The 22643-nt window shown below is 38.7% G+C and overlaps 1 protein-coding gene across 4 annotated transcripts in view; it reads right to left on the bottom strand.

Annotated features, from left to right (window-relative positions):
• Hivep1 (HIVEP zinc finger 1) overlaps positions 1-22643 on the bottom strand; it is a 127858-nt gene that overhangs the window by 4644 nt on the left and 100571 nt on the right. For all 4 annotated transcript variants that reach the window (XM_074082898.1, XM_074082900.1, XM_074082899.1 and 1 more), the window contains exons 5-7: positions 20925-21058; positions 20071-20246; positions 15616-15717 (exon numbers count right to left, since the gene is read on the bottom strand). In XM_074082898.1, coding sequence (XP_073938999.1) covers positions 15616-15717; positions 20071-20246; positions 20925-21058 — 412 coding nt within the window. The remainder of the gene's footprint in view (positions 1-15615; positions 15718-20070; positions 20247-20924; positions 21059-22643) is intronic.

Genomic DNA, 22643 nt, shown 5'->3' on the forward strand with positions numbered 1-22643 from the left:
CTTTCACTTGGAATGCTAACAAACTTTAATACGTTTAGGTAGGAATAAAAAACATCTGCCCTACTTCTCTGTCACTGAGATATAAGTGAATCAGACCAGTTTAACTGTGATAGGTTCTGCATTTACATGCACAGTAGTCCAGACATATCTGTGGTATTGCTTCTATTCGCTTCAGTCAATTGCAGTTAGAAAATATTAAACAGAAAATCCCAGAAGTAAGCACTAAGTTTTAACTTGTGCATCATCCTGCTCCATCCCACCCAGGACATGAATTGTCCCATTGTCCAGCCTGTCCACACTGTACAATACCAGCCCATTTATGACTGAGTAGCTGTATTGGATAGAACCAGAGGGCTCAGTACTGTCAGATGGACTGCTGCAGTATCACAGGGCTTCTGTTTAAGTAAGAAGGTCAATGGAATCTAATGCTATACCATCATGCTCACATCATTCACCTCATTTTATCTCAAAGTGGGGCTCTGTATTATCTCACCTCATCACAAAAAGAAGAGGAGGTACAGTATAAAATATCTTCAGAGACACCACGTAACTTTTTTTGGGGGGTAGGTCTGGGTTTTGAACTCAGGGCTTTGTGCTTGCAAAGCAGGCATGCTACTGGTTGAATCACACCTCTAGTCTATTTTGCTTTGGTTATTTTGGAGATAGGGGTCTCATAAAGTATCTTCCTGGGAAGGCCTTAAGCCATGATCCTCTGGATCTCAGCCTCCCAAGTAGCTAGGATTACAAACGTGAGGCATCGGTGTCCAGCTAAAGAACAAAGGCTTTAAGTCAATGAGCTTAGTTTTTATATTTTTTTGTTTTTTGGTCAGACCAAGGTTCAAACTCAGGGCTTCATGCTTGTAAGGCTGGTGCTGTACCACTTGAGCCGCACCTCCAGCACCAAAGTCTAGTCAAGTTTCACTTCTCAGTTCACCATCATAACTGGGTGGTACTGGAGATTAAACTCAGGGACTTATTCTTACTCCAAGTGCCTAGGCATCTTATCTGATGTTTGAAATTCTTCAATTAGAGAGTCATCCTCAGTTTGACTCGAATTTGCCACACTGGTGGCAGATCAGATGGTTTTAGAGCTGCATCTTCTTCTAAAGGGAGAAAGGAGATGACTGCAGGGGATTGGATGGCCAGGAGAACAGGCTACTGAAGAGGAAGTCTGATCTCATCCAAGGCTAACCTTGCTGCAAAGTCTAGCTAGGATGGGACTTGCGTTACCTTAAAGATGACTACTTTGTAAAAACAAAATAAAGGAGTAGGCCTAACTTTAAGTTTGACTTTACCCCAACACATTGAAAAGCTGAGTCCTAGGCAATCAAACAACCCCAAATCCAAGGAGAGGCAGGAAAGAAGGAAATAGCGAAAAGAAGTAAGCTCATGTCACCTGGGGCAGATGCAACAGACCACTGATCAGAACTGCTCAGGTAAAATGGTTGACAGAATAAAATAGTTGGTTGGAGCCATGTGTGAACTGACAGGACTATGTGACACCCCTGGGACTCTTGGTAGGCACCATGTCATAAACCCATACAGGCCTCAATAAAGAGTACAAGAAGCATCCACTGTGATCCAGATCTGGGAGAGGAGCTGAAGCCTCATAGGAGAGGAAAGAACTTCACCTGGATCCAACTCTCCTTTCCCCACTAGGGAGACAAAAGCCTTATTCTGTGAGGGGAAGGCAATGAGCACTGGTGTCCTCAGGACATTGGTGAAAACACACTGTAATAGAAAAAGAGTACAGGAGAAAAAAACAAACCCAGCTCCTTGGGGAGGGACAGGAACACAGCAGATCCCAGGGACAGGTATGAGAAAGTCATAACCCAGAAAGGTACGAGCATGGCACACATACAAGAGGGAGGCCAGGCAGAAGAGAGGTAGCCCATGGTCTTCCTCTACCTCCAGTGTCACATTGTGGAGCTGGAAGGTAACTGCAGAGAGACAGGAAAGGCAAGAAGGTGCAGAGACCCTCTCCAAAGCATAGCACAACAGGAAGACCTAAAACTAGAGTACTGAACAGACATTATTCTTATAAACCAAAACCACAAGGTGTCTACAGCAATCAGAAGCCTTTGGAGCAGTGAGGACAGGTATTCTAACTCAGTCCAACTCCTGCTTCCACACTAACGGCCCAGTGGGAGAGGGGTGCCTATTCCAAGCATAAAAACATGTTACACCACCTTTCCCATTAAAGCCTCAAACTTATTAACAATAATCATTTAAATTCTGTCAGTTATAATACCTGTGTCATATCTGACTGGTCTTGAACTTTTTGCCTTTTTGCATGCTTTGTAATTTTGTATTCAAAGCTAGACATCTTGTGTTAGATGGTAGAGAGCTGAACTAAAGAGGATGGGGAGGAAGGTTCTGATGTCAGAAACGTCAGCAAAGAGAGAAGTGACTGGGTACTGTGAAGGTTAAAGGCAAAAAGCAGGACACATTGATTATAGTTGCAAATCTTCTTACAGAGCCGTGGATGAAGAGCTCTAAAACGATTTTATTTGTGTACTAGAGTAGAACAAACATATAGCCAATCATAGGTGAGAACCAGACTTCAGACTGTTGGTGAAAGAAGTTAAGAGGAAGGAAATGGAGAAGGTAGAACAGAGCCAGTGGTGGGGGCCTGGAACTGAAGTCTCAGTGCATGTGAATGTGGCAGACGTGTGTGTACACAGGTGTCTGTGTGTTGGCATGTGAACATAGGCTTCCTAACTCTGTCCAAGAAGAGGCACTAGAAGCAGTGACAGTTCAGGGGCAATGAGCACAGAAACCAGTACCCAGGGCTTGGTTTCTAAATTCAATTCCCTTGTAAAAAGGGCCAGGGATCCTTAGAAAAATGGTTTATTGTTGGACTGGAACATCCTGGGTGCCAGAAAGTAAAGAACTGCTTAAAAATAAAGAAGACACGGACAGGCTGGAAGGACACAGGAACATTCCTCAATGCACTTTCAGTGTCCATGGCTGATGCTGGAAACCGAGCAGGCATAAGTAATGACAGTATTGGACATAACCCAAGACATAAAACACGTGTCCTTGAGTCCACATGGATCAATGAATGAGTGAATGGAGAAATGGTAACTTTCCTTCCAGATAATTCCAGTTAATAAATTAGAACACCACAGTGCACTTATCACAGTCAAGATCCAAGGCATTTGTGTGGTCTCAAATATTGAGTATTTACAGAGGGGAAAATATTAAGTTTACAGTACAGACTCTTGACAGACATGGACTTGGTCAAGTGATAACAGTCAGTGTGATTAATATGTAGTGACATCAAGTGCCTCTGATGTGATAAGCTGAGGAAAGCACAGCCCCTGTGGGATCCTCCCCAATAACACAAAACCTCAATCCTATTATAAAGTGTGTCTTAAAAAGAGCCTAAAACGAAAAACATTCTTCTAATAACCAATCAATACTCTTCGTCAAGGTCATGCAAGATGAGAAAGGCTGAGGATCAATGCAGGAACCAGAGGAGAAGCGATGATGAAACACATTGTATGATCCTGGGACAGTGAGGGGACGTGGTGGAAACATGGGTGATACGTGAGTAAGGTCAGTAACAGTGAGTGGAGGCTAACTTTTTAGTGTTGACAATTGTCCTATTGCCATGCAAGAAGCTAACAGAGGAGAAGGTGGGTAGAGAGTACTCTCTCTGAACTAGCTTCTGCAACTTCCCCAATATGATGAAATTTACCCTTTAAGAATATCAAAAAAACAACCCCAAAATGAAAATAAAAAATAATCTGAAAAATTTGCCAGCAATACAGGATCCTGATTTTACTTTACTGAGACTACTTTTCTGTCTCTCATAAACTTACATAATATTCACCTCTTCATTATCTTCAAAGATTTCTCTGATAAGCATTTTTTCTTTTGGAAGTACTGGGATTTGAACTCAGGGTCTTCACCTTGAGCCACTCCACCAGCTCTTTTTTGTGATGAAGTTTTTTGTTGTTGTTGTTTTCTGAGAGAGGGTCTCGCCCAGGCTGATTTCGAACCTCAATCCTCCTGATTTCTGCCTCCTGAGTAGCTAGGATTACACAGGTGAGTCACTGGTGCCTGGCTAGCATTTTTTCTTTCCTATTGTTTAATAGGAAACTATCATTTCTTGAAATGAATAGCCCTTCTATTGGTGAACACTGGAAATTTCTACATCCACCCTGAATTACATAAATGTTTTAAATTGTTACCACCAAAAAGTGCTGTTATCTACTTTTCCACATTTCTAACTCCAGTGTAGACGTGATGATAAAAATGGCTCCACCCTGCTTCCCACCATCTGCACATCTCAGAACCCAGTTTAGCATTCCATACCAACCAGTACCATTTGATCAGAATCAGAACAGGGACTAATTAATGGTTTGACTTTGTCACATGGAATGATTTTAAAAACTGAAAAACATGGCTAATTATTTTTAAATTTTTGAGCTCACAACTTACAAGTGTCAGATTCAAACCTATGTTAGTCTATGCTAAGCATTTCATATTCAGTTATATTTTTAAAATTTAATTACAGAATGATCTGAAAGGTCAACAGTGAATTATAGTCATTAAACTAATTACAAATATGCACAAATTAAATGTTTATATATGTAACATTAAAAGCTTTATGTAATTATTTGATTACCAATAGTAGAACATATAAAATCCAGAGCCCAAGGAGAATATAAGTTAATAATTGAACTTAATTTCACAAATACCCTGCATTTTCCTAAACTATGGGAGTTTAGGAACTATATTATAAATATTTAAAATTTAGTCACATATATTTCAAGAATCATCCTGATCTCTTTTTTAGTTTAAGAAATTTATATGAAGAAAATGAAAAGAATAGTACACATTTTTAAAAGGGAAGGTATAAAACTATTTGGCTCAACATTAATCTGATTTTCCTTGACCATGTCAAATGTCAGGTCAGGATTAGCCACAAGGTGGCTTCTCTGGACTTTCTTCTAGATAGATCCACAGCCTGCAACTTCCAGAAGACTCAGAAGGGGTTGGGGTACTTTTCCTATCCAGAGGGAATGGTGTTTCTTTCTCAGAGTGCTTACTGTCTGGAATTTTCTGAAGGGGCAGACCACTGTAAGTCTGGAAACCTACAAATGAATAATGGATGATTATATATTCAGCAAACTGGCTGATGTTCTGGGATAAAAGAACAAGCTAAGATGGGTAGAGCATACTGAACAGAAGACTTTAGCATCCTTTGAAATAGTCACAGCACCAAAACAGACCAGACAACTTTGTTCCCTATTTGGATTAATGCTAGCAAAAGTCCTTTCATATTACTTCCCTTGACTCTTAATCTGTACTCTGGGCCCCAGAGAAGTGTACTGGTACTGGTCAGGGTACAAAGTCACAAGTTGTGCCTATAGAAGGAAAGTGTCTTGCCTCTGATCAATAAGCCAGTGAGGATGAGAGCAAGGACTTGATAACATCTCTAAAACCCTTATCATATATGATTTTGTGATACTGATTATTTTGCTCGTGTATTTTACAGCTATTTAACAGAATAACTATGACACCATTCCAAGTATCCACCACATTAGGGACTAGCAAACTAGGACCACTGACCACATGTGCCTCACAGTGTGTTTTATAGGGAAACAGTCAGGCTCATTCATTCACACACTGCCATGGCTGCTTTCTGTCTATAATGCTAATATCACAAAGCTCAGTATTGCAGCGACAGATGACAGAGAATACAGGGTCTTGCCTGCCTGAAATGGCTACAATATGGCCTTTTACAAAAAAAGCTTGCTGACAGCTATACCATAGTCCCATGTATGGAAGAATACCCATGACAGAACTGATGTTAAACCCTCCTTAGGCAAGGAAGTTAGGATACCTACCTGTCTTGAAAGCATCAAAGATGACATTTAAGTGCAAGGTTTTATGCATTTAGACGAGATTGGGCACATTCAGGGTGGTACAGCCGCAGACAAAGTTTTTATGCATTTAGAAGTCCTGTCATCATCTAAGTAAGCTACACTGTCTTCCTATTATATTGCAACTGTTTGTTTTTCTGTGTGTACTCCCTCAGTATGACTATACTCCCTGGCATACAGTCAACACACAAGGAGGGACACTCTGTGGCTTACTTCTCTGCAGCCATCAGAGGCTGCAGAATAGATATAAATCCGTATTTGCTTAACAAATTTCTAAATGAATGACCCTTAAAAGTTCCATTTAATCTGTGTCACCCTAGATTAATTCCCTACTTATTATAAACAAATGTTTCCAATATCCAATAAAATTTTATTCCAATACAAAAGATTCCTGCATTTTTTTCTGAGTTTCAATTCATGAGGGAGAAAAGAGGCATGCAACACAGTGACATTTTTTCCAACAGTAAATGTTTCATCAGTTTACATCACATGACTTCCCCAAAAACAATTTCAAGGGTGATCTCCTGAGGGGTGACAGCATGTGTGTGTGTGTGTGTGTGTGTGTGTGTGTGTGTGAATATTACAAAAGCATGATGCATACGCTCAAAAATAACGCACTGAAACCCACCAAAACCTGTTACAAAGGAAGGCGGGGAGGGAGGGTGGTTAAGAAAGGTAAATATAGATGGGGTGAATTTGGTCAAAGTACATTATTATGCATGTTGTACATATCACAATGAAACCCTCTGTACAATTAATTTATGCCAATAACAATTTTAAAAAAACTGATCTTTGGAGGAGCAGTACCATGAACTGTAACCTGCCCTCCCACGGCTGCCAGTGACACCTGCTGGAAGAGCCACAGCCACAGAGACAGCGAGGATGCCCCAGACAAGAGAGATCCCTGCGGACTGGCACCCTTACCCCTGCTGGCCACCAACATTCTTCTTTGTTACAGCTTGTCTGTCTTTGTTTTTCTCATCTTTGGAAATATTACTTTAAAGCCAAATAAATAACAGCAACCGGGGGAACAGTTTTTTTTTTAAATCTGCACACATAATGTAGCTTTGTTTTGTTTATATGAAAACAAGCTTTAAGAACACAGTAGGCTAGGATTTATATTAGTTACCTTTAGGCAATGAACCCAACTGCTCTGTGCAGCTCATAAATATTGCTAGTGCTGCTTTAAGTACAAATCCTAGAGGTGACTGCAGTTTCATATCATACATGGAAATTTTTCTTAAAGGGGGTCATAACTGTTTTCTTCAAGAATGCCAGTGATAACATATTCTACAGGCTTTTGCTAGAATTTTTATAAAATTCACTTAAATTTTTTATGGACAAATATGATCCAGGCTTCAAAACCTGTGATCTAATATCATCTCCGCATGTACTATCATACAGCACTTAAACTCCAAAAGAATGATGTTTTTTAGCCCGAGGTGACAGTACACGCCTGTAATCCCAGCACTCGGGAGGATGAAGGAGTTCTAGACCAGCCTGAACTATACAGTAAGAATCTTTCTCCAAATAAAACAAAACAACAGCAACAAAATACTGCTTTGCACTGTACTTCACTGTATTAAATGGTTAAATGGTCTCCTGGTTTGGCAGTGAAAGTACACACAAACACTCCTGCACTGAAGTCCTGCGTTTTGTCGATGAAAACATTCTTTTAATCAAAGAAAGAAAAGCAAAGACTGGAGTAATAGATATGTAATACAAAAGGTGGAAACTAACATGCATTCCCTAAAACCCCAGGAACACGATCCCTGCTGTGCTGTGCTTCTGAATGTCAAGAACACAAGGGAGGGCTGGGATGGAGCTCGGCGGTCCAGTGCTTGCCTAGCATGTGCAAGACCCTGGGTTTGATCCCAGCACCAAAAAAAGAAAAGACCAAAAAAAAAAAAAAAAAAAAAGGGAGAAAGTGATCAAGGCTGGGAGACTTGACTTCACAAACATATACTATAATTACAGTGGAAATTGCTAATTTTAAACTACACGAAGGAAGCTTATAAATACCAAATGTCCAAATTGTAATGGCTGGCTTATAAAAATTTATAATTCCCTCTGCTTGACTCAAAATAAATGTCTGCCAACATCTGTAAATTTACTCCACTGAGAAATGGAACAAAAGTTCAGCTGACGGAGCCTGCTTTTGCAAAGGATAGTAAAGACTTAAGATCAAGGGTTGCTGACTCTGTGCCACTCAACTGGGCAGGTGCACATTAAACTGGTGAATGACACTGGGGCCAGTGCTGTCTTCAGAGCAGAGACAGACAGACTTATGAGCCTTGGAAAAAGCAAAGGTTAAAGGTAATGCTTTCACTGTTAGTGAAAGACAAACAAAAAAGGCAGACGTCAAGGAAGTCAAGGAATAACCAAATACCAACATACTTTAAAGGACTTAACTTTTCCTTGAATGCTATCAACTGACCAAGATATTACCAAACATTGATGATGTGTGAACAGTAAATGCTGTGCCAGCATGCTTTGTAGAAAGTGTGGCCTCTTATGGGTGTTTAATAAATTCTGTTCAGTGAATGAAAGCTCAGAGACATTTCTTGGTTATGACTATGTTTGTTTTAGAGAAAAGACCAGTTAAATGACCAAGATCCCAAGAGTACCCTATAAACTAAAAACACTGGCCTTGGGTTTCTGGTGCTGGTCTACAATGGCAGATACTACTCCATTTCTAGTTAAGACTTAGAAGTAGAATTCAGTCTTCCAAACCATGTCCTTGTTAATTTATTTTTTGAGATCTACCCCATTTCTCACATCTGAGATAAGCAACATTTAAATGTGTAGAAGTTCTAGAGTATCCTCTTAGCTTTAACTATTTAAGTCTGTGAGACTCTCACAGGAATGTGCAGAATATAATAGTCCTTCTAAAAGGAGTGACATAACTACCATCATGCTTGTATGAAAGCCGAAGGGTGAACTGGAGAAGACTTTGCCCTTTCTTTCTTTTTTTTTGAGACAGGGTCTGGCTATGTTGCCCAGCTATTGGGTTCCTCCCAACAGCTGGGACTAGAGGTGTGCACCACCACACCCAATTAAGGTAAGAAGACTTAATGTCACAAATTTTTATGTTTCTCAAGACTTCATGTTTCATTGTGCTACTTTGTGAAGAGGCCCCTGATTTTGGTTACCTATTTTTCTTTAAATTAGTATATTATACACTGGGTTACTTGAGATTTTTAGTTTTCATACAGCTGGTCAGATATCCCCCAGTAACCACAGGTATGTGGGCATGAAGAAAGGCCTCTGAGGGCTGATGTGTGACTCAGTGGTAGAGTGCTCACTTGCTGTACCTGAGGCCCTGGGTTCCATCCCCAGCACCTCTGAAAACGCCCATATCCAGTGCCTTGGGAACAGAAGGGGGGGGTACTGTGATTACCATACCACCACTTGCCTCAGGCAACACTTCAGGAAGTCCTTGAACCTCCAGTGCAAGTCGTCTTTCTGTGGATCCTAGCAGTGTGCTCAGGCAGCAGGCAAAGTACTAGATTTATGTTAGATTAAGAATATAACCAATATATTCAAACTCCTAGGTTTCACAAGAGCTTTTGATAAGGCTGGTCACCATTAAAGGGAAAAGACAGCAAAGTTAAGTGTTGAATGATCTTCAATTACTCAATAATGTTATCACACATTTATTTTCATTTAATAGGCTCAGAAATGGAGAATCTGCTGTCCAGCAGGATTCTCAAGCACTCTCGTGAGCTTGACCCCTAAGAGGGGGCTCTTGCTCTGGGTGACCCTGAGGCACAGGGAGACAAGCTGAGGATTTAAGTTCACTGGAAAGTATAGCCTGTGGGTCCTCAGCCTGAGTCTACCAGTACATGTGTGTTTCAACACTTAAAAGTGTAGGGCCCGAAGACATTTATTTTGCTTCACAATTTTTTAAAGTCTGCTTCTTCATCTATTCCTAGAGTATGTCTAATACTTCACATTTTCCTTAGGGACTTAAAACTGATACTAAAAGGAAACACTTGAGAATATTCATTGCTATCCTGACAACACCCGTGTGGAGTTACCGGCAAGGTTTTAAAACAGAAACACCGAAGTCATGGGCCTACCTTTTACAACAGTTTATTCTATGGGAAGAGTGTTATACCATAGCAGTATTTGGCCAGAATAGAAATTAATTCCAGGGGAAATAATGCTCCCTAAATTAATAAATGAAGAACACGATTTCCAAATTAGTTTTCATACATTTATACATATCCCTGACAAAACTGGATGTCATAAGAGAAATCAGCCTTCCCATCAAATGGTTAAATTCCCCCTGGTAGAGAATGCAAGATGGTGAAGCCTAAGGTACTTTTTTTTCTAAAAACATTCAACTGCCCAGAAAAGGTCTGCTCTGTAGTATTACTTAAAATTTTATTATTGCTGCTAGGATATCCACTCCATGTAATCATGCTTCTTTTAGTCAGTTCTGTTTAAATTCCCTCTACAAAATGAAACTGTAGCAAAATCAAAAAACAAAAAATAAGACAATTTAACAAACCACACAGTAGTGAAAATTCCAGGGTTGAAGATTAAAGGCTCTAATATTTTTGGTCTTCATGGTTCCAAAACATTTAAGAAAACAGTCTGGGAAAAAGTCTAATATACATGGTCCTAAAGAAGCAATGGCAGCTGGGCACCAGTGACTCATGTCTGTAATCCTAGGTACTTTTTAAGAGACTGAGATCAGGAGGATCATGGTTTGAGGCTAGCCTGGGGAAATACTTTGAGAGACCCCATCTCCAAAAATGCAAAACGGACTGGAAGTGTGGCTCAAGTGGTAGAGTGCCATTCCCCCCTACCCTCCCAAAAAAAAGAGCCAATGACTTTAAATGACATTAGCTCATTAAAAAAACGCCGTGGTTCTTAAAGAAACACTACACATATTGTTGAACATTTAGAATGAAATACTAAAAACTTACATGTAAGAAACAAGTGTCAAAGCATGAAGAACTCAGTATAAACAGCCATTATTCTTTGATATAATTACAGAATTAATGTAATGTATAATTTAAACCTAGAAGGCAGCACCCCACTCTGAAATTCCTTGCATAGCACTCCCTGTATGTCAGCCCCTTCCCAGGCTGGGCTCCTGCTTACCTCTTTCCTCCTCTATTTCCCTCTCCTCCAGTCTGTGCACTTTTGTCCAAACAAGTCCCTTAGGGTCTGGATTGCTTACCTTCCCTTATTAATCCTCCTTCAATAAAGCCAGGGGAGGACAAACACATCCCTTCTCTTCCTTTTGGGAGACCTCTTGTCATCAATGCAATCAACTTGGTCATCCCTGATCCCTCCCTGCCAAGCCTGGGTTCATCCTAGTATCCCAACCTGAACCAAGAGCTCATGGAGTACAGTAAGTGTATAAACACCAAAGACTTGTCCACATGGTAAAGAAACAAGTGAGTCAACCAGAGAGAGAATGAACTTTTCTTGTCTAGCGTTACAGAAAACTGGAAAACATCTTTATCAATCTGGAGAGGTCATTATCAAAACTGAGTAAATGAGATAGTTAGAAACACAAACCATCTTCTGATCCAATGGTCAATAAACAACCAATTCATAAATGAATGCCATCACCACCTTAATAATACCTGTAGGGGCTGTGTCTCTATCACATACACTACTTATAGGGACAGGTGTTAAACAGTGTGCTATTCAATTTTAGAGAAGGAATTTCATGGGAATTCAATATATCAAATTCAAATTCTAAAAATACTAATGAAGTATTTCATATAAGATTGCATAGCATGTTTTCCTGAGCATTCATTCAATCAACTATCTCTGTTAGGCACAGCCCTAAGAGCAGTGAACAAAACTAGATCGCTGTCCCTATGCCACTCATGTTCCATTCCTTGGGAACAAATACTAGACAAGTACACACACAGAGACACATGTACATCTGGTGGCAATCTGTGTGATAAGGAAAGCTCAGAGAATAATGGGCAGAAGTAATGCTGGCAGTCAGAGGGGAGCTTCCTTTCTCGATGCACAGGGAAGTTCAGGCAGGCCCCACTGAGGAGGGGCCCTCGGAACAGAGAGCTGCAGGCATGGGTGGTGAGAACATTCTAAAACATGGGAGGAAGGGCAAAGGAGCTTCTGTGTGTGCTCAGAAAAGAGCCAGGAGGCCCTGTGGCTGAGTCTGAGTCAGCATGGGAGGAAGGAGTGGGAGCTGGGTCAGAGATGGTGGTGGGAAGGGTGAGTGGGTGGGAGCTCCCAGGGTGTGGTAGATCAGTGCCTGAGAGCAAGGAAACCACAGGAGGGGAGGAAGCAGGGGACTGACATAATTTGTAAAGGTCTACTTTGGATGCTCTGTTGAAAACAGTCAGAAGAGGCAGGGCTCACTTATGGATGCCAGTCAGGAGCTACAAGAAGCAATGTAGTAGAGATGATGGGAGCTTTGACCAGGGTTATGGGGGGTTAAAACAGTAGGATTCTGAAGACATTTGGAAGGAAGAGCCAAGAGAAGTTTTACTGGTACATTAGAGGCAAAGTGAGAAAAAGATGGGCATCAAGTATAATATCAAGATTTTTGGAAAAGCAGTGGCAACTTGGGGGAAGGCTGCAGGAGAAATGTGCCTTAGAGATGATGGCTAAATCAAGAGTTTGGGACATGTCAAACTTAAATGCCCATTAGGCATCAGAACAGAGACGGTGAGCAGGCATGGAGTGGGTGGGGAGTTATCTGTACCCAGATGGCTTTCAAGTTCAGAAGACTAGGAGATGACTTGCAGTGCGTACAGAGACAGAAGAGAGAGAAGATCAGAGACCATGCCCAAGGCTCACATGTAGAAGATATGGAGGAGACAGCAAAGGAGATGGGAAAAGAATAAGCAGCATATCTCTGGCTAGAGGTAAGCTATAAAACAGCACACCTGCCAAACACATATTCCCACCTTGCAAGCTTCTGGGCTCCTACTTCCCAAACACAGACTATTTGAAAACCTGTTAAGCAAAATCCCATCTCTAACTCTCATCAACTTAATGGAGTGAAAGTTCTTCCGAAAGGAAAGCAAGACTTAACCTTAGTTGAGCAGCCAAGAAACCACAAATAAAGACAACAAACTATCTATCATCCATCAAATTGGCCAAAATTTAAATTCGGACAATACATTAAAGAGGTAGGGAAATGGCAAGTTCTTTCTGGAAAACAATGTGGGATTGTAAAGTTAAATTAATTTTCTACATTTCTATACACAAAGTTGTATTGTTTATGCAAATTTAAAATATAAACATAAAACCACATACTATTCATGGACCTCCACAAGAAAGTTAAGTGAATTGAAGAGAAACCCCCAATGCCTCTGAGGGGGAGAGCATTGCTGTACCATGTGCACAATGCCTTACCAAGACTGTTCTTTATAAAAAAAAATTACACTGAATTTATGAGGATGTGAAGCAACTCTGAAGAAAATACTTAAAATCATCACATCTGGTAGGAACACATGAGTGTGTGTCCTAAAATTCTTTGTAATCTTTTGGTATTGAAAAAAATCTCAAAATATTTTCTAAAGCACAAAAGAGAATTAGAGGGAAAAGACCATTTGTTTAAGACAACTGCTTACTATATTTATACCACACTACAAGCCTAGAATAAAGTAAAAGAAGAGGAATGTATTTTGCTGGCATGGCCATGAAGAATTTTGGGTTTCTCTTGACATGGCATTTAGGATTTTGTACTTGTGTGCTACACTTTACTATTCAATAAAACCTATGAAGAAACCAAGCACTTCCTCTAAACACAGCTATTAAAAAATTAAATTGAATATATAAAAACAGGTAAAAGAGCCTTGACTTATCAGAATAACTAATCCTAATAGGGAACTAGACTACTGGCTTTGATTTATGACCTAAGACCAACTTCCAATGCTTTTGGAATGAGATGAAAAGCACAAAAATGAATGGATAGATATGTAAGTCAGCTAGTCAGTCAGTTGATCTGAACAATGAAAACTATACTTACTTCTGTGTAAATTTAGGATATAAAGGTTACCTTCCCTTAACAGTTTGGAGGACTCTACACATGCCTGTTGCTTTTTATAAGACTCATCTTGAAGAAGTAAAGCACGTGATATCCTATTATGATGGCACCACCTTTTACAGGTACACTTTTCAGTTACCGGTGTTTGGTGCTGTAACCTTCACCTTGGACCTTTTCTAGTCAGTGGGTAATAAGTATACTTGCAGGAATTCTTACACACTTTTCCTAGCAACTTACATCTGAATCTCTCTTACTACTTAAGATATGAGTCACTTCTGCACATATAGAAATAAATGCAGACTGACTGATTTAGTGTGTTACTGGTTGTCAGTGAGGTTAAATGAGTTGATATTTTAACCTATATTTTCAAGGATGTCCTCATCATTTTCTCCTTTTATTTTCTCTATATCAGGCTAATACAAATTAAGAAAAAATGTAGCAAGCAGGTAAATATTTAATTTAGGGCATTTAGAAAAAACAGCAAGATATCATTTTTTAAAAATTCTTTTTAAAATTCTCTGTTTTGCTGGTAAAGTCTTTGGTTAAAGACATTTCTCCTCTCTTGCTGTGTGCAATGGTGACTCAAGCCTGTAATCTTCGCTACTCTGGAGGCAGAAATTGGAGTAACTCATTTTGAGGCCAGCATGGGCAAAATGTTTGTGAGAGCCCATCTCAACCAATGGCTGGGTGTGGTGGCACACATCCCAGCTACTCTGGGAAGCACAAATAGGAGGATCCAGGTTCAGACCAACTCAGGCATTAAAAGCAAGACCCTATCTCAAAAACAACCAGAACAAAAAGGACTGGGGGTGTGGCTCAAGTGGTAAAGTGCCTGCCTAGCAAGCTGGAGGTCCTGAGTTCAAGCTCCAGTAACATCAAAAAGAAAAGAAAAAAAGATACTTCTCCTCAGATAAATCGGAACATAAGAACGAGTTTATTTTCCCTCCAAATTGGTCAGAGATAAATACTTATATTTGTTAACACTATTAAAAAAATAACTTAAGCAATAAACATTTCTGACAAGCAAACAAATGCCTTATTCTGCACATACTTTTGGAGCAGCTGTGCTAGGGAGGCTGGGGGTGGGGAGAAGAAACACATGAATTTCCAAATCACAGAATATGGTAGACAAGAGTTCAGAGAAGGGAAAAATTGGTTTCTCACAAGGTGCGTGGGAAGGGAAAATCAGAGAAGACTTCATGGTGGCAGTGGTTTTGCGATATATCTTGAAGGAAAGTGAGTCTATGACCAGTGCAGACTGGAGGCATGTCTGGGGAGCAAAGACAGGAGCTCTAAGTGGAGGATGGGTGGAGGACAGCAGGATCAATGAATGTCATGCTGGAGGAAATTCAAGCATGAGGGTGGCTGAAGTGAGAAATGGAAAGGGTGAAGTAGGTAGGGGCAGATTATAAAGGATTCTGATTAAGGTCAAATGGTTCACACTTGATTTTAAAGGCAAATGGGAACTGATGAAAAACTGATCAGAGGAACAGTGTGATTAAACAAATGCTTTAGAAAGATTAATTTAACATCAGTATGGACAGAAGAAAGGGAAGGAAGAAAAACTTGAGATGGGAAAACCAATCAGGAGTCTGTCACACATTTAAATGCAAGGTTATGAAAATAGGAATTAAGCAGTATCAGTGGGAATGGAAAGGAAAGTATGGATGCAAAAAATAGTACATTGTAAATAGCAATTATGAAAAATATGATGTAAAGCCTTACCTGATTCTTCTGTATCTTGATCGTCTATTAAACCTACTGAGACGCCTAAGTCCACACATTTCTTGCTATGTGCCTTGGATTTCATGTGCTTTGTCAGATTTCCTTAAGGGAAAAAAACGTTCACTAAGCTTACATAGTATTATTTTGGTCTTGCATTTGTCAATAATGGCAAATTCCATTCTTACTTCAAGCAAAAGTACAGACTTTGGTTAAACAATTCCCACAGAGAAAAAAATTGGATTAAAGAAAATACTGGCTGCAATAACCTTTTATTTGTTAGTAGCAGTGTCTCCTTTTCAAATCTGCTTCCTCTGCTTTGAGTGCCCCCATGGCTTGCAGCTTTTATTCACTATTACTTATTTCTCACAGTTGAAGTCTCTTTCAGATTGTACTATGACCTGTAGCTGTGTCTGCTGGTTCTCTCTCATGGTAGTTTACTTTCTTGCATGCTGTTTAGTTTTACTTGTAAGCTAATCTTCAGTCAGATTGTTTTCCATGGATTTCGAAGGATCCTGCACTACAGAAACACTTGTACTCGACAATTTCCCAACGGATTGTTCCTGGAACCTTAATAGTTTTATTGGTTTCAGACCACTTTGCTTTTGTTTGTTTGTTTGTTTTGTATGGCACAGGTTTAGGGGTTTGCTTTTAAGGAGCTAGTTTTATTTCCCACATGGCCTAAAGTCAAAGGACAGGAAAACAGTGAGCTCCAGGCCAGCTTGATTTATATTAGCAAGACCTTGTTTCAGAAAACAAAAACAAACAAACCACCACCAAAAATAAACAACAAAAAAAAGTCAAAACATCCCAGGCCTGTAGGCATAAATCAGCTTTTGATTCTCTTACAGAATTTAGACAAACTTTAAGCATCTGCTTACCATGCTAGCTTTGAGTTTTCTTCTTTATTTCTGATATGTGGGAATTTAATTTTAAAACTTTAAGCCTGACTATACAAAATTATTATGAACAGTACTTCTCTGTGTGTGGAACAGGACAAAGGACTTCCTGGACTAATTTCACATCATGAACTGACTAAATGTGTCCTAATAGTATTTTTAAGGGTGTTTCCTCTGGCAGCTGCTGAATAGACCTGAGAGCATCACCAGGTTCACTGGGAGCCACAGGGTGCACTTGCCCCAGGGGACCATGAACACGGGGACAGGTCAGATTCTCCTGATACCAGGCTTCCTAAGTGGATAATGCCACACACAAAAAACACTGTCAATAAGGGCATGCTTTACCTTTTGAGAAAACAACAACCAAAAATCTAAACACTAAATTTGGTGGGCAAGGGCAAATTGGTATTTAAGAATAATAAAAGAGCTAAAAGTATCTGAATCATTGGTCTAAATTTTAGGTTTACATTATTAGAAACCCATGCAAATTTGATGAGCTTCACATTCTTGATAAATACATCAAGTTTGTAAAACTGGTCACACTTGTACAAGCTGACTTGCACCAACTCATAGCATCTCAAAGTGGAGTCCTGAAGTTCAGGTATAAGACTTTGCTTATACTAGATGACATGGAAGACCCACAAGACCCAGGCCTTTGTGATTCTGGAGGTAATCTGGTTTAAATGGCTTGGCTGACATGTATGTTAAATCTACTGAAAAATAAAATATGAAACAAGTATGGCAAAATGCTAACAGTTATTAAGAGATGACGGCCACAGTTGTGTTCATTACACAGACCTCTAACTGTTGTATAAGATCTTTGAAGTTTTCACATTAAGAAGTTATGAGAATGGTTTAGTCACCTTAATGTGGCTGAGATTTCCACTAGTATATCAAAATGCTTTCACTTTGTAATAATGATATTACAAACCAAATCACACGGTTCACTAAGAGTTCTCTTTCAAAATGCATTTGCTTCCTAGAAAGCCATAGCAAGCTGTCCTCCAAGGAGTGAATGTATAACTGCAACTAAGAAAATTCAGGATATAAGTTTTTAATAAGCAATTTTTCTAACTTGAGCACTTATTATTAAGCCATCCCCAAATAATTTAAAATAAAAATTAGCAGTTTAAATACACAAAATGTGCCTATTTAGATGGCAACATCCCCTAGCAATGTTATAAACACAGGTATTAATTTATTAATCAAACTGTATTAACTGAAATGTATTCTTAAAATATATTAATTGAATGGTATTAATTTTATGGCAGATTTAGTAGACATATATCTAAGTCCTCAGGCAAGCAGGGAGGCTTTGTTTCTGGCTTCTCATAGCTACATGTAGTCAGTCTAACTTTCTGTGACATACATGGAACTAAGTTACTCAGAGATGCAACTCACAGTGTTTTTTCTCTTGACTGACCTTTACAGCAGAATTATGAAAATAAACCAACTAAAATTATTTTGAAAATGTACTGGTAAAAGAAACTAAATGGACAAATAATGAATTACAGATTCATAAGCCTTGCCATCAGAAGTATCACATTGCTACAGTACAAATTAATCTTCTGATAGCATTTTACTATCTCTGTGTACTGTATTTATAATAGTAAAAGGTGACACGTATTTCCTTCTGCTAACAACCAGACATGTCAATGAGAAGCAGAGTTGGATTGGCTGGGATAACAAATAAGATGGGAACTGGGTAAGGTGCCATGGAATCTGCATTATTCAGATGCATGAGAGGCAGGCTCCTGAAAGGAATCTGACCCGCCAAAATGAGAACTGTTATGGTAAAATAGGAAAAAAATGAACTTTTAATGTTTTATTAACTAGTCCCTTTAGCTAGGGTAGGTTTGTTCAAATAGATACTTATCATTTAATTCCACGACTTACCTGACAAAAGAAAAAACTTTGTATGAGTTCAGATCTGCAGCATATTAGAGAAAACCACTAGCAGACAATGCTCACTCGTTGAGGGTCATCATGCCTGATCACCACTTAATAAACACTTAGCTAAAATCTTGTATGACGTTGTTTTGAGGTATACCACTAAAATTAGTCCTTGGGGGACTCATAATATTTTTCCTTGCCAAGAAATCCCTGTGGTTTAACTTTTTTTCACTCCCAGCTCATCCTTCCTTGCTTGCTCTTATTTTATGAGTAAATGTCTAAAACCACCACTTCCTTTTCTTCTTTCTATTGAGAATGACTCATTTCACAGTATATTTTGATCTTCTTGTACTTGGTAACATCATTCTGTATTTGGTAATCTTTTATTATTAAAATCAGCCCTTTAAATATGCTCCTAGTTTCATAGGATAATAATTAGAAAATAAAAGCCTCTTAAATCCCAGGATCAAAACCAGTGAAAATGCAAAAGATCCTACCTGAGGTCTCCCTCAGGACTGGGGAGATCACCTGAAACTCTTTCTCCATGAGAAAGTGGCTGTATGTCACTACCCTTAAAGAACTGCATGATTACTGCAGCCAACCCTCTCTGAAGAACATTTTCCCCATCATTCTTCTGCAGATACCATTGACATTTGAAGGTAGCTTATTTGAAGCTATCTAGTTGTTACATTACAGCTTTCTTAAATGCCAATAAATGCTAGCTAAAAAATGTAGCAAATTTTTCTAAAGAGCTGATCAATCTTTAAAAAGAAAACTGTGAAGACAATTTATATGAGAAAAAAGCAAATGCTAAGTCAAAAGGAACAGAAATCATTTCTATAAAATTGATTTTTTTAATGACAGATATTTCCATGATTATACTGCACCAATAGAGAAAGATTCTGACTTTTTAAAAGGGTAAGCATCTGAAGTTAAAATAGTAAGAATTAAACTGTTATATAATGATTCATGAACGAGGATCCTAATTTGGAAGGCAAACATTTTATGGTATTACATCCATTATGCATAAGAAGAAATTTGTATAGGGTAAAATTATAATAAAGGCTTATGATTTAAATAAAAATAAGAAAAACAAAAAGGATGCTAAATATAATTTTAATGACTACTTCTGAGATCTCTTTTAAATATTAAGTAGTAGAAAGGTTAAAATTTTTTAAAGCTGAAATTCCCGTATTATTTGAGTAAGAACTGCATCATAAAAAAAGGCAAAAAAATATGCACAAGCTTAAAATTAGATAATAAGACATGAGTGTAATTATTAAAAAGGTTTACTGTGATTAATATCTTTAATCTTTTTTTAATATTTTAGGACCCAAATGAATATGCTTCTGGTCATGAAAATTTTTTTCTTCTTTAGTCCCAAAGTAAATATTATTTGAAAATGTATTAGTCACCATGTTCTGCAACTGTAATATGGAGAATAAAATATAGAAAAGGGCGCTTGCTCCTTTTAAATCTTACACTTCTATATATTCTAAAAATGTATGATTAAAAACCTTTCCCAAAGGGGTCTAGAAACAAAGAAATAACAGTGTGACGCTCATGAGACTGAAGCTACTTCTCCTGGATCAAGTAGGCAAGGCCCAGTCTTAGCTGTCTCAGGAAAATGCACACAGCACAGACCACAGCAAGGTGCATCTCATACCTTTAGTCTTAAAGGAGAAGTTACAGTACGTGCAGTGGTAGGGGCGAACGTCTGTGTGTGTTCGTATGTGTTTCTTTAACATGCTAGGCTTCTTACAACGTATTCCACATTCTTCACAAATGTACTTTCCTCTTCCCCTGCCTCGAACATATACATACTCTTCATTTGATTTATATCTAATTTAAAGAAAAGAAAATGAACAGGGAGATTGGACACTATGTCTTTGAGGAAATATTAAAATTCAACCTAAAAAATAAAGCACAACTTTTATACCCAATCTACAAAAATTTTATGAACACATTAGTAATAGAATATTCCAGTTTCCACATCAACACTTAAAAGTTCTAACAGCTAGTTCTAATGAAACAAACTTACTCAATATGATGTTTAATTCAGAATTTTTTCCTTGATTCTAAGATACTATTTTAAGTTTTCTTCATGGCTAAATTCAATCACAACTGTAAAGATCTAAAATATTTCTGATCTTTACTATAACTATAATTGGCTTTTACAATTTGCTCCTCTCATAATAAAATACGGTAAGACATCAAATAAGCAATAAATCCATCTCGCTTAGAGCAGGTTTTCAGCATGAAACCTCGGCTCACTCTGATACTTTAGTTCTTAGCTGCCTTCTGGGCCCTATGATGTTTCCTAGTTATCATTTTCTCCATCAAAATGGAATTATTTAACATAATACTAACATATTTTTCCATAAAGATTTTGTTAGTAAGCTGAGAAACTTTGCAACATTTAAATAAAACTGGCACTGATAAGTCTTCTTTCACATGAAAGCAAATGTACATTTAAAAAGTAAGTTTAAATGTACATTTAAGAATAAAATTTGTACTTGCCCTCCATCAAATATTTTAATTCTTCTCGGTTCACTTTTGATTAAGGAATTTTCTTTATCTTGCTCACTGTTAATTTCAGAGGCATCTTTATTGCTGAATTCAACTATTGTGGACTTTTGATTATCTAATGCTATCTGAAAGGGAAAAAAAGAGAAACTAATTTAATAAAACTGAAAACACGAACATGCTAATGTTTCACTGGAAATTAAAACATGGCAGAGTACGAGCAGGTAGTTAACTTAATGAAATGCATCCCAAAGAAGTAACAGATTCAAATGTCATTTTATTCCCTCCAATCCCTGAGATCCCCAGCTAAATCCCCCACCTTGGTACTCCATGAACATAACAGAAACATTCTTTTACAATAGACTAAATATTCTTTCTTGTATTTAACCACTAATGCTATAGCTAAAATATATGACTTAAAGATTTTATGCTTTGGAGGTGGAAAAGAATGAGCTAGTTACCTCTTTTCGTCTAATAATGTCTGAGAACCCAAGAAGCATCACTCAGCTCCCTTCCGCCTGTGCTCCTGCACTGCAAGGTAAACCAGAAGCTCCATGTCCAGGTGCTCTACTTCCCTGCCCCCCATCAGTCTGAGTCACAAGCATGTTCTTCTCTAGATCTTCTCAAAAGTTTCCTGAATACTGGTCACTGTGAGATCCAGGTCAGTTCAAAAACCTGCATTTAGGTTTTAGGCCACTAATAATTCAATCTTTGGAAAGGTAATGAACACCAAAATGATAAAACACTGTGTGGTTTTCCTCTGGGAAATACCACCTTGTGGTTTTGTTCAAGACCTTACATAGCTTCCCCATTAACAGTGTTTTCTCACGGGTCACAACATCCACTCCCACCTATCCTTGTGAGGCAGGTAGCAGAGGTGGACTACACATCTCAGGGAGGAAGGACAATCTCAGGGTCAAGTTACCTGACCAAGGTAAAGGCTCGAACTCCAGTCCTTTGCCTGAATCCAACATGAAACACAGCTTTGCTAATCATGGGCTTCTACACAAAACTCCTTTAAAAGTTATACTGCTGTGGTCCTGAGATTATCTAATAATAGTGACAAGAGAGTAGAGGGTGCACTCTTACAAAGATGCCAGCAAAGAAGGGCTGCTGGCCATGCTCCTCACACACGGAGTGTGAAGGAGTACTGACCACCATGCTCCTTCTGGCTACCCTTAGACAATAACCCTCTTTCATTCTTTTCAGCATCAATTTCCCCTTTATCTTTTGCTCATTTTCCTACTATCAAATCCAGCTACTTACTATTTACCAAAGTAATCAGTAATCTTTTTCTTTTGGTGGTTCTGAGGTTTGAACTCAGGGCCTCATGCTTGCTAGGCGGGTGCTCTACCACTTGAGCCACTCCACCAGCACTTTTTTGTGTTGGGTATATTTGAGATAGGGTCTTACAGACTATTTGCCTGGGCTGGCTTCAAACAACCATCCTCCTGATCTCTGCCTCCTGAGTAGCTGGAATTACAAGTGTGAGCCACCAGTGCCCAGCAAATGCTGAAATCTTTATCATTTCTTTAATTTTAATGTGCTTGACTACTTCACAGCATCAGATGTTGGAGATACCTTGTTTCTCCTTCTCTTTCACTTTACAGCATTTGTTTGATGTTTTCCATTTGAATCATAAGTCCACTCATGTTTGGGTTGTGGATCCCAGCCAGCCTAGCATCTAATACTCCTGTTTGCTTTCATCTTTAT

Source organism: Castor canadensis, chromosome 8 (assembly GCF_047511655.1).
Source record: "Castor canadensis chromosome 8, mCasCan1.hap1v2, whole genome shotgun sequence".
In the NCBI taxonomy this organism is placed as follows: Eukaryota; Metazoa; Chordata; class Mammalia; order Rodentia; family Castoridae; genus Castor; species Castor canadensis.